At 48.8% G+C, this 12,921-nt stretch overlaps 1 protein-coding gene across 1 annotated transcript; it reads left to right on the forward strand.

Annotated features, from left to right (window-relative positions):
- Nucleotides 1-694: 694 nt before the first annotated feature.
- LOC102415330 (olfactory receptor 2AT4-like) lies at nt 695-11,561 on the forward strand. The gene is given in 5 exon segments (XM_044929010.1): nt 695-733; nt 2,091-2,194; nt 2,735-2,838; nt 9,718-9,747; nt 9,750-11,561. Coding segments are annotated over 5 exon segments (1,212 nt in total). The 3' UTR covers nt 10,685-11,561.
- The last annotated feature ends 1,360 nt before the right edge of the window (nt 11,562-12,921 follow it).

Genomic DNA, 12,921 nt, shown 5'->3' on the forward strand with positions numbered 1-12,921 from the left:
TGTTAAATGGAGATGCTGATATCAAATGGCCCAACCTCAGGACTGTTCTGAGGATCACTGAGAAAGTGTCCAGAAGATGGAGGTCAGGGCAGGGCACTGGGGGAAGGGGAAGAGTGGCAGAGTCTTCTTCCTTAAAAAGGCCCTAAACTGCCACATCAGCACAGTTGTTCCCACTTCCCTCTGGCCTGGCAGCAAGGGAGCGGATATCTATAAATGAGCCCTTGGCCAGGCAGATGAGCAATGGCCTCCGTCAGAGCCTCAGTCATCCTTACCCCCAGATGCTGTGCGGGGGTCAGAGCCCAAGCTGTGTCCACATGATCCCATGTATGGCTCATTAGATCTGCCCAAGGGAGGCAGTATCATACTGACTTCAGCCATGAGGACTCTGATACTCAGAGAGGCCATGTGACTTGCCCAGGGCTACATGTCGAGGATACTTCCAGGCTGGGGTCTGAGCCAAGGACAGCAAGGATGGCACTCAGAAGGTCAGAGCCCAGCAGGAACTTGGAGCTCATTTAATTCAATCCCTCACTTTTTCAGATTGGGAGACTGAGGCCAGGAGACCAGCAGGTTCTGCTGCGTTGTGACCATGGGGAAGTCACAGTCTCTCCCTGGGGTTTGATATCTCCCTGTGGTGGAAGAGAAACAGACCCCCCTCCTGCCAAGGGTTCAGGACTTTCCCACCTTTGCTGGCATGGCTCCTGGATCAGAACACAGCAAATTTCCCAACTGGGTGAGAAGACAGGTCTGCAGGCAGGTAAGCGTCCAGCCTGGCCACTTAGGCCTACCCACCTTGGCTCAACACAGCCACTGGCTCCTCCAGCCCACCCAGCCCTGTGCAGCCCTGGCTGTGCTTTCTGCAGCTTAAACCTGGCCTGGAATTTCTTCCTGGAGAAGCCCGTTTGCCCTAACAGCAGCCTTCCCCTGTGGCCAACTGCCGCTACCTCTCACCAGCCTCTCCCTCCAGCCTGGAGAAAATATGTAACCTGCTAGAAACTCTGCATTCACTGTGCCCAGACAGAGCATGAGTGTGGCAACAGATAGTTTCATCCTGACCCAGTAAGAAGATCTCTGAGGCTCAGTTTCCTCATCTGTAGAGATGACGGGAAACCTCCCAGCAGGGCTGCACTAAACCCAACCATCTCACTGTCTTCAACTCTATGTGCGTAGCTCTCCCAGGAGACTGTGAACTCTCCGGAGACCTAGCTGGGTGATCTCAGGTTGGTCTCTTGCCGTCTCTGATTCTCGGTGCCCTTGTCTGTGAAATACCTTCCCAGGGCTGTCCAAGGGCTCAGATGAGTTGATGGATTAGTGCTCACTAAGTCTGAGAGCTGAGCAGACACAAGCCATTATTAATATGGTGATGACTCTGTAATTCTGGAGGCGGAGGATGAGGAAGAAGTAAATCAGGTGCATGCCAGGGTGGTCCAACCTCACTGACAACCCCATGGGACTCAATTACCTCTGAGGTGGGAGGGAGTTCAAGGGCGAATGTGGGGCTCCCAGGCCTGTGGGTGGCTTGTTGTTCTGTGGGTGCACAGGGTCCAGACTGGGCACTGGCTGGCCTGTGGCTCCCATCCCTGACTCTAACTAGCATCCTGGCTTTGGTTAGGTCCTATTTCCTGCCTGGTTCTAGGTTTCCTTATTATAAAGTGGTCATCCTGGGTCTCTTCCTGCTCTGCCCCATCTTTGGGGAAGGAACATGTGAGCTAATGGATGTACCACTGCTTTTGTAAAGTGTCAAGTGTGGGACATGAGAGATTACAGTTATTAATAATTTGACTTATGGGAGAGAGGACACAGGGGTGGGGGTGCAGCGGAGACGGAGGGGAGCAAGCCTTTGCCCCTGGCTGCAAGCGCCCCAGTGCCCTGCAGACTTCGTAACACTGCCCCCTGGGGGCCAGAGAGGAGATCTGCGCCCCTGGCTCTTCCTTTAAGACTCCAGTCGCGGGGCGCGGGGCGTGGGGAGGAGGGGGCTGGAAGGGAGACTGTCAGAGGAGGCTGAAGTGGACAGGCCAGGGGAGCCCAGTGGCTGCAGTCACTGCCTGTTCCCCTCTCTCCCTCCCCTCCACACTCATCTCTCAAACCAGCCTACTTCTTGCCGTTCTGCTGTCACTGCCCTGGTGCTGGCCACTAGCAGCTCTGGCCTGGGCAGTGTCCCAGCCTCTTCCCTGTCTCCAGTCTCCATCTTGCTGTGAGCCAGGGGGAACTTTCCAGCCCTTAAATCTGACCATGCCCCTCCCTGCTTCAAACTCTGCCCTGGCCCACACCCTGGGGCCCTCAGGATCAACCTCTCTCTTAGCCTGATGTGTATACCTACTCCTCCTCTGTCTTCTGCCAGATTAGGAGTTCCACTTGTAATGAGAGGAAATTGTGGGTGGACAAGAACAAGGCTCTGGGGCAGGAGTACTGGTTTTTCCCACTTGGTAGCTATGTCACTTAATTTTGGGGGGGGGGGGGGGAGGGGTGTGGTTGTTGTTTTCAGTCGCTCAGTTGTGTCTGACTCTTTCGCAGCACACCAGGCTTCCCTGTCCTTCAACATCTCCCAGAGCTTGCTCAAACTCATGTCCGTTGAGTCGGTGATGCCATCCAACCATCTTGTCCTCTGTTGTCCCCTTCTCTTCCTGCCCTCAATCTTTCCCAGGATCAGGGTCTTTTCCAATGAGTCAGTTCTTTGCATCGGGTGGCCAAAGTATTGGAACTTCGGCTTCAGCACCAGTCTTTCCCACACCAGGCGGCAGCCCAGTCTCTCCCCCAATGTATTTATATCTTCCCTTTCCTCCTTGGCACCTTCTTTTTCCAGCCTCTTGGATCTGTCGAAGCCCGACGCCAGGGAAGGTGAGGAGCAGTAGGAGCGAGATGGAGATAGACAGAGCGTCACTGACAACTTTCCAGGGCAGAGTGGCTTAGGCAGCTGGCCTCCACTGGGTGTGGGAGCAGGGTGGGGAGGAATTTAGAGGGCCAGGCTGTCTTCTGTTTGGAGCTCAAAAATACTCCTGAGATGGGACATCCCTGATGGTCCAGTGGTTAAGACTCCACCCTTCTACTGTAGAGAGCACAGGTTCAGTCCTTGGTAAGGCAAATGAGATCTTATATGCCACACAGTGTGGCCACAAAACTAAATATAATAATTTTTTAATAAAAAGTAAAGGAATCTATAAATTTTAAAAAAAAGTTCCTGAGATACATGGACTCCTCCTGGAGACATTTCTGGACCACCCCACCCACTTTCTCAGGTGGAAGAGACCTGGACTGGGAATGTTATGGGCCTTCCCACAGTCCCGGGAGAGAGACAGGGTCGTGGAACCTGGGTGGAAGATGCTTCTGACAACTGCTGGCCCCCTTCGCCTCTTCTCACCCTGCACCTCACCAGTACAGAGCTTGCACAGAACAGACTCCCGTTCAACAGAAGAGGAAATAGAACCTCAGAGAGCTCCAAGCCAGGCTTGAACCCAAATTGGTCTGCCCCCAGCATCTGAGCACATATCCACTCTATAGCATCTCAGACTCATTCAATGGAGAACAAACTCCATCTAAGAAAGACAGAGTGAGAGAAGCCAAGGAGAGAGAGAGAGTGGACATTTGGGAAACTGAGTAGCTCTCTGCTCTGTAACACCTGTTCCTCTAGCTTCAAAACTCTCAAAAGTTGCCCACATCCCATCCTCTGGCCAATAGCACAGTTTACAATTACATGGAGATTTTTTCACAAACTTTTTCTCCTTTGTGTGGTTGGTTGGCTCAGAGGCTAGACTAAGAATTAGCAAACCTGAGATCTCAATTATGCCTTGCCCTTGTGAACTGGGCAATTCCTCTCGCCTCTGTACCTCAGTTTCCTCGCCTGTCACATGGGGCTCTGAATTGCTGTTCAATTGGTGGGAAAGCCTCCATAGACCACAGAGTTCTGTGCCCCAGTGAGGACTATTAATATTGTTGTTCTCATATCAGCAAAGCCCAGTGGTAGCTGCTAACCAGCCACTTGGGAGTCTCCAGAAAAGCAATACACAGGGCCCTGATAGAAGGAGGCCTCAGGGGACAGGACCCCAGCGGGCTAGGGATGAGGGCTTAGAGGTCTAATGAATCCAGTTTCAGCCCCAGCCTGGTTCTCCCTACTGAGGTGACGCTGGCCTGGGGAGAGGAAGGGGCAGCTGGAGTGGCCTGAGTTACAGGTGAGCTGAGCCCCCCTCATGTAGACTTGGAGGCTACAAAGAAGTGCCCAAGCCTGTCAGAGCCCAAGGAGCGACAAGGCTCTGGAAGGACATAGTTTAAGGGGGCAGACAGTCAGGGACCTTCACCCCACAATGAAAGGGGCTCCAGGAGAACGGAAATGGGCTAAACTCTTTCTGCCTCAACTTATAGCATTGCAGGCTGACTTCCCAGTTGGTGCTAGTGGTAAAGAACCTACCTGCCAATGCAGGAGACGTAAGAGACGTGGGTTCGATCCCTGAGTTGGGAAGATCCCCTGGAGGAGGGCATGGCAACCTGCTCCAGTACTCTTGCCTGGAGAATCCCATGAACAGAGGAGACTGGTGGGCTACATACAGTCCATGGGGTTGCAAAGAATAGGACATGGCTGAAGCTACTGGGCATGCAGGCTGGCTGCTGACTCACTGACTGTGTGGCTATGGCCAGGCACAGCCCCTCTCTAGGCCTCCTCCTCCCTATTAGCAACAGTAAGGGAGCAGGGCCAGAAGCTTTCACAGAATCAAGGGTCTGATTCCGCAGGATGCTGGAGGGAAAGCACTGGGGGTGGTCAGGACAACTCTGTGGAAACACTGAGAAGCGAGGTGCTGGGCCCCACGGAGATGCTGGTTTTACAGGAGAGGAGCTGGCTCAGTCTCCAGCCCCAAGAAAGCCGCACGCTTGTGAGGGAAATATAAATGATCTGGGCTGTCAGACAAGGGCGCTTCAGTGCCTCTTCCATGGTGGACTCTTGGGAGCCCTGGGCAGGGAGTCGGGCATCTGACTTTCATCTCTTTGTGTGACCTTGATTGAGCAAGTCAAGCTCCCTTCTCTGAGTTACTTTATTGGATAAATGAGAGGAGGGCCATGGGAAGTGGACTACATTGCTTGCTTTTAAGGATGCTTCTGGCTCTGATATTCTGTGACAGCCCTGCAAACCTTGCACAAACCTCACACAACTCACTTACATGGGCTCAGTCAGGGGGCAGAGAACAGCATCTCAGAATTGTATCAACTTCCCCAGAAATATGGTTTGTATTAATTTAGATGCTAAAACAAAAGAAAGTAAAAATCCCTGCTGATTAGTCCATTATGGGAAAAAGTTAAGTTGAACTCGGGTTAACTGTCTCATTCATTAATTCATTTATTTAAAAGTATTTGTTGAGGGTTTATTATGAGCTAAGTTCTACCAGGCACAAAGTGTACAACAGTTTTACTCAGTATGGGTGCTCTGACTGCCATGACTTTTTTGCATGCAGAAGCATCCAGTCCACCTCTTCTTTAAGTCATTTCTTTCTTTTTTAAAAAATTCATTTGGTGCATCAGATCTTAGTTGCAGAATGTGGGATCTTTCCTTGCATTGCAGACTCTTGAGTTGTAGCTCACAGGCTCAGTAGCTGTGACTCTCAGACTTAGTTCCCCCGCAGCATGAGGGGTCCTAGTTCCCCCACCAGGGATCAAACCTGAGTCCCCTGCATTGCAAGGCAGTTTCTCAACCACTGGACCACCAGGGAAGTCCCTTTAAGTCACTTCTTGAGGATAGCATTTTTTTTTTCCTAGCCATGCAGAGCCTCTGTTTAGTAACCAGTCCACTTGAAACTGTTTGAAAACACCCTCAGAACAAAAGAGAATTCATAACTGTCTCTGATAGCAGTCTAAGAAACAGAAAGAGGAAAAGGAAAATTTTGGCCTATTTTTTTCCCCAGGTGAAAACCAGAGCTTCTGAATCCTCCAGGTGGCCTATCTTGGTGGAAAGAGTGTAAGACCAGACCTAGAGGCCTAGATTACAGGACCAAGGCTGGTGCAGACCAGCTGTTGACCTGAGGCTGCTTGCCATTCCCACCCCGGTCTGAAGATTCATTTGTGAAAGAAAGGGTCAGGGACTCAACTGTCTGCAAGCAATTTTCATGCTTACATAATCTTTGACACAAGAAGGGTTTTGTTAGAAGAGGGAGAGAAGCTGGGATGGTTCTGGAAAATCAAGTGGATCAGCTCCAGGGGTTCCTGGGGCAGAGAGGCAGTGAACATCAACGTAATCTGGCCCTGGATCGCTCAGTCAAGGGGAAGGGTGAGTGAACACTGCCATTGGCTCAGTTCTGAGGGTTGGAAAGTCTCACTCTGGGGGCCTTGGGCTGCTACGCATCCTCAGTAGCTTTCTTCAGTGGTCTCCCAGGAGCAGAGTTACTCTCTGCAGAGGGCTTGGCTGTCTCTCCTGACATTGCTTCTGAGATGTTTTAGTTCCCTGTGGTGCACTCTGGACTGGAGCCCAGGCAGTGGGCATGAAGTGGCTAAACAGTGATACCTGCTGAGCTACAGCAGCTGAGCGTGGGGAAGACCAAGGAGTGGTCCGGGAAGTGCCTGGGAGTCTGGTTTTTTCTTTTTTTCCCATTAGGTGGAGAATCCATGTTCCACTTGGATTCACTGGGGAAAATGACTCCTTTTACCAAAGGCATATAAAATGCTCCTACCCTAGTAGAGCGACTAACATCTCAGTTTGCAGGGACTAAGGGATTTCCTCAAGAGGCAGGTCAGGTGGTCTGGTATTCCCATCTCTTTCAGAATTTTCCACAGTTTATTGTGATCCACACAGTCAAAGGCTTTGGCATAGTCAACAAAGCAGAAATAGATGTTTTTCTGGAACTCTCTTGCTTTTTCCATGATACAGCGGATGTTGGCAATTTGATCTCTGGTTCCTCTGCCTTTTCTAAAACCAGCTTGAACATCTGGAAGTTCACGGTTCACATATTGCTGAAGTCTGGCTTGGAGAATTTTGAGCATTACTTTACTAGCGTGTGAGATGAGTGCAATTGTGCAGCAGTTTGAGCATTCTTTGGCGTTGCCTTTCTTTGGGATTGGAATGAAAATTGACCTTTTCCAGTCCTGTGGCCACTGCTGAGTTTTCCAAATTTGCTGGCATATTGAGTGCAGCACTTTCACAGCATCATCTTTCAGGATTTGAAATAGCTCAACTGGAATTCCATCACCTCCACTAGCTTTGTCTGTAGTGATGCTTTCTAAGGCCCACTTGACTTCACATTGCAGGATATCTGGCTCTAGGTGAGTGATCACACCATCGTGATTATCTGGGTCATGAAGATCTTTTTTGTACAGTTCTTCTGTGTATTCTTGTCACCTCTTCTTAATATCTTCTGCTTCTGTTAGGTCCATACCATTTCTGTCCTTTATTGAGCCCATCTTTGCATGAAATGTTCCCTTGGTATCTCTAATTTTCTTGAAGAGATCCCTAGTCTTTCCCATTGTGTTGTTTTCCTCTATTTCTTTGCATTGATCGCTGAGGAAGGCTTTCTTATCTCTTGCTATTCTTTGGAACTCTGCATTAAGATGCTTTTATCTTTCCTTTTCTCCTTTGCTTTTTGCTTCTCTTCTTTTTACAGCTATTTGTAAGGCCTCCCCAAACAGCCATTTTGCTTTTTTGCATTTATGCAGGTCAGGAAGCAACAGTTAGAACTGGACATGGAACAACAGACTGGTTCCAAATAGGAAAAGGAGTACGTCAAGGCTATATATTGTCACCCTGCTTATTTAACTTCTATGCAGAGTACATCATGAGAAACGCTGGGCTGGAAGAAGCACAAGCTGGAATCAAGATTGCCGGGAGAAAAATCAATAACCTCAGAGGTGCTGATGACACCACCCTTATGGCAGAAAGTGAAGAGGAACTCAAAAGCCTCTTGATGAAAGTGAAAGAGGAGAGTGAAAAAGTTGGCTTAAAGCTCAACATTCAGAAAATGAAGATCATGGCATCTGGTCCCATCACTTCATGGCAGATAGATGGGGAAACAGTGGAAACAGTATCAGACGTTATTTCTGGGGGCTCCAAAATCCCTGCAGATGGTGATTGCAGCCATGAAAGTAAAAGACGCTTACTCCTTGGAAGGAAAGTTATGACCAACCTAGATAGCATATTCAAAAGCATTGACCACAAAGGTCTGTCTAATCAAGGCTATGGTTTTTCCAGTGGTCATGTATGGATGTGAGAGTTGGACTGTGAAGAAAGCTGAGCGCCGAAGAATTAATGCTTTTGAACTGTGGTGTTGGAGAAGACTCTTGAGAGTCCCTTGGACTGCAAGGAGATCCAACCAGTCCATTCTAAAGGAGATCAGCCCTGGGTGTTCTTTGGAAGGAATGATACTAAAGCTGAAACTCCAGTACTTTGGCCACCTCATGCAAAGAGTTGACTCATTGGAAAAGACTCTGATGCTGGGAGGGATTGGGGGCAGGAGGAGAAGGGGACGACAGAGGATGAGATGGCTGGATGGTATCACCGACTCAATGGACGTGAGTTTGAGTGAACTCCGGGAGTTGGTGATGGACAGAGAGGCCTGGCGTGCTGCGATTCATGGGGTCGCAAAGAGTTGGACGCGACTGAGTGACTGAACTGAACTGAACTGAACTGAAGGGATTTCCTGGGATGTGGCACTAGCAGTGCTGAAACCTGGCAGATCTGGGCAGAGCAGGATGGTTGGTCCCTGGACGTGACAAAGAGACAGGATCTAAGGACAGGTCCCAGGGCACTCATGTTAGATTGAGACAGACAGAGCCCCAGCAGCAGCTGCATGGAAAGAGGATCTGTTCTCAGCTGAAGCAGATGGCATTTTGTAGCAGCCCTTGAGGAAAGCAGCTGTCTCTATCAATAAGACATCATAGAAAGGGAATCCTCCATGTTCTGATTAATGTTACTCAGTTATATTACTTTTTAAAAAGAACCAATGGATCTAGGGTCAGATGGTTGCTTAAAGATTTTTAATCTAGCGCCTATTAAACTTCCTCTGCACCATTTTAGCCAAAAAGACCCCAGATTTGCATACCTCTAGTTATATGGAACAGAGAAGGCAATGGCACCCCACTCCAGTACTCTTGCCTGGAAAACCCCATGGATGGAGGAGCCTGGTAGGCTGCAGTCCTTGGGGTTGCTAAGAGTCAGATACAACTGAGCGACTTCACTTTCACTTTTCACTTTCATGCATTGGAGAAGGAAATGGCAACCCACTCCAGTGTTCTTGCCTGGAGAATCCCAGGGACAGGGGAGCCTGGTGGGCTGCTGTCTGTGGGGTCGTACAGAGTCAGACACAACTGAAGTGACTTAGCAGCAGTAGCAGCAGCAGTTATATGGAATTTGCTCATTTTCAAGCCAGTCTTTTGCCATATGGGATGATGCTGATTGTAAGAAATGTATTTCACATGTGGGACTCGCTGCATCCCTGAAGCTGCTCACACTGGCCCCAGTTCTTGGTATGTGTTCTACCTGTCCTTTGACAGCCCTTCAGGGGTTTATGTCCATTTCTCTTCCCCACCAGACAGGACCAGCTTTGCAACCAATGCTCCTTAGACAACTCACCATCCTGGGCATCTTAGTTGTGCAATGAAATTCTAGGCACAAAGAAACCGTTAGGATTGAAATCCATGGTTGGAAAGAAAAAGACATGTGTTTCAGTTGACATTTTCATGCTTGTTCTGGTTTACAGGAATGTACTGATATTTCCAGTCTGTCTGCTGATATCCAGCACTGACTCACAGTAGAAGCCATCTGCAATGGATCAAAGGGCTCCTCACCTGCTTCTACTTGGTGGGCATCCCCTCTCTGCCTGAATCCCTCTTCCTCCTTGTCTTTGTCATTTTCCTCTTAATCTACCTGCTCATCCTGGTGGGAAATGCCCTGATCCTGGTGGCCGTGGTGATAGAGCCCAGCCTTCACAAGCCCATGTACTTCTTCTTGATCAACCTCTCAGCCCTGGACATCCTCTTTACCACAACCACTGTCCCCAAGATGCTGTCCTTATTCTTGCGTGGGGATCGCTACCTCAGCTTCTCTGCCTGCTTCCTGCAGATGTACCTCTTCCACAGCTTCTCCTGCTCTGAAGCCTTCATCCTGGTGGCCATGGCCTATGACTGCTATGTGGCTATCTGCCGCCCGCTGCATTACCCTGTGCTCATGACCCCGCAGACCAATGCTGCCCTGGCAGCCAGTGCCTGGCTCACTGCGCTCCTTCTGCCCATCCCAGCAGTGGTGCAGACCTCCCACGTGACTTTTGAAAACATTGTTCACACCTATCGCTGCTTCTGTGACCACTTAGCTGTGGTCCAGGCCTCCTGCTCTGACACCACCCCCCAGACCATCATGGGCTTCTGCATCACCATGGTGGTGTCCTTCCTGCCCCTTCTCCTGGTGCTTCTCTCCTATGCCCACATCCTGGCCTCAGTGCTTCACATCGGCTCCCGAGAAGGATGCTCCAAAGCCTTCTCCACCTGCAGCTCCCACCTCCTGGTGGTTGGCACCTACTACTCATCCATTGCCATAGCCTACGTGGCCTACAGGGCTGACGTGCCCCTCGACTTCCACATCGTGGGCAACGTGGTGTTTGCTATTCTCACACCTGTCCTCAACCCTCTCATCTACATGCTGAGGAACAAGGATGTCAAGACAGCCATCACCAAAATGGCATGTCCCCAGAACCTAGGGAATTCCAGGGCCCTTGATCCTTAGTTACAACTAATTCAGCTCCCTGGGCACAAATGACAGTGCCCAGTACAGAATAAACACAATAAACATTTTTAAATGAGTTATAGCAATCCAAATTGACTTCATTTGGTTGATCAGACACCTAAAACCTGGTCTTCAAATAATAAGACTTCAAGAAGTCTTCCCACTGGTGCTACAGAATAATTGATTTTCACAATTTCCCCCAGTCATTAACATGATGAATAAAATTTGATCATTCAGTGATTCATATTAAAAATCTTTACTTGATCTGCACAGAAATAAACCAGACCTATTTGCTGCGCCCATGGTATTTATAGTTTAACTGGAGAGTCAGACCCAAAGAAATACTATAAGGCAATATGACCTAGAGAAGCAACAGGGCAGGGGACTGAGGGAGCCAAGAAGTTACCATTTGCTTCAATGTTAAAATTTTCCTGTAAGTTCTTCTATTTTTGGCATTGATATCACTTATTTGTTAGCAAATATTCATGAATCAGCAATCCAGTTGGGGGAGAGGCTTGAAAAGATTGCATAAGAAAACCACTAGCTTCTCCAGGCAGGGAGCAGTAACAGGGTCTGTGTTCTTGTCCAATGGAATGGATCCATTTTCAGCTTGGATGTCCATTAAAAAGTGATGCTTTCTGCCAAGAACTGGCGGGTGGAACTTAGAGTGGCTCCACTCATCATTACCCTCAGTGACCCAAGAGGGGAAATTTGTGTTTCCAGTCCTGATGACTCTGGCCCCTGTGGATTAAGCAGTCCTGATTCAACTGGAGACATAATCAGTTCAGTTCAGTTCAGTAACTCAGTCGTGTCCAACTCTTTGCGACCCCATGAACCTCAGCACGCCAGCCCTCCCTGTCCATCACCATCTCCTGGAGTTCACTCAAACTCACATCCATCGAGTCGGTGATGCCATCCAGCCATCTCATCCTCTGTCGTCCCCTTCTCCTCCTGCCCCCATTCCCTCCCAGCATCAGAGTCTTTTCCAATGAGTCACCTCTTTGCATGAGGTGGCCAAAGTACTGGAGTTTCAGCTTTAGCATCATTCCTTCCAAAGAACACCCAGGGCTGATCTCCTTTAGAATGGACTGGTTGGATCTCCTTGCAGTCCAAGGGACTCTCAAGAGTCTTCTCCAACACCACAGTTCAAAAGCATTAATTCTTCGGCGCTCAGCTTTCTTCACAGTCCAACTCTCACATCCATACATGACCACTGGAAAAACCATAGCCTTGATTAGACAGACCTTTGTGGTCAATGCTTTTGAATATGCTATCTAGGTTGGTCATAACTTTCCTTCCAAGGAGTAAGCGTCTTTTACTTTCATGGCTGCAATCACCATCTGCAGGGATTTTGGAGCCCCCAGAAATAACGTCTGATACTGTTTCCACTGTTTCCCCATCTATCTGCCATGAAGTGATGGGACCAGATGCCATGATCTTCATTTTCTGAATGTTGAGCTTTAAGCCAACTTTTTCACTCTCCTCTTTCACTTTCATCAAGAGGCTTTTGAGTTCCTCTTCACTTTCTGCCATAAGGGTGGTGTCATCTGCATCTCTGAGATTATTGATATTTCTCCCGGCAATCTTGATTCCAGCTTGTGCTTCTTCCAGCCCAGCGTTTCTCATGATGTACTCTGCATAGAAGTTAAATAAGCAGGGTGACAATATACAGGCTTGACGTACTCCTTTTCCTATTTGGAACCAGTCTGTTGTTCCATGTCCAGTTTTAACTGTTGCTTCCTGACCTGCATACAGGTCTCTCAAGAGGCAGGTCAGGAGGTCTGGTATTCCTATCTCTTTCAGAATTTTCCACAGTTTATTGTGATCCACACAGTCAAAGGCTTTGGCATAGTCAATAAAGCAGAAATAGATGTTTTTCTGGAACTCTCTTGCTTTTTCCATGATCCAGCAGATGTTGGCAATTTGATCTCTGGTTCCTCTGCCTTTTCTAAAACCAGCTTGAACATCTGGAAGTTCACAGTCCACGTATTGCTGAAGCTTGGCTTGGAGAATTTTGAGCATTACTTTACTAGCATGTGAAATGAGTGCAACTGTGCAGTAGTTTGAGCATTCTTTGGCGTTGCCTTTCTTTGGGATTGGAATGAAAACTGACATTTTCCAGTCCTGTGGCCACTGCTGAGTTTTCCAAATTTGCTGGCATATTGAGTGCAGCACTTTCACAGCATCATCTTTCAGGATTTGAAATAGCTCAGCTGGAATTCCATCACCTCCACTAG

Source organism: Bubalus bubalis, chromosome 16 (genome assembly GCF_019923935.1).
Source record: "Bubalus bubalis isolate 160015118507 breed Murrah chromosome 16, NDDB_SH_1, whole genome shotgun sequence".
Classification (NCBI taxonomy): domain Eukaryota; kingdom Metazoa; phylum Chordata; class Mammalia; order Artiodactyla; family Bovidae; genus Bubalus; species Bubalus bubalis.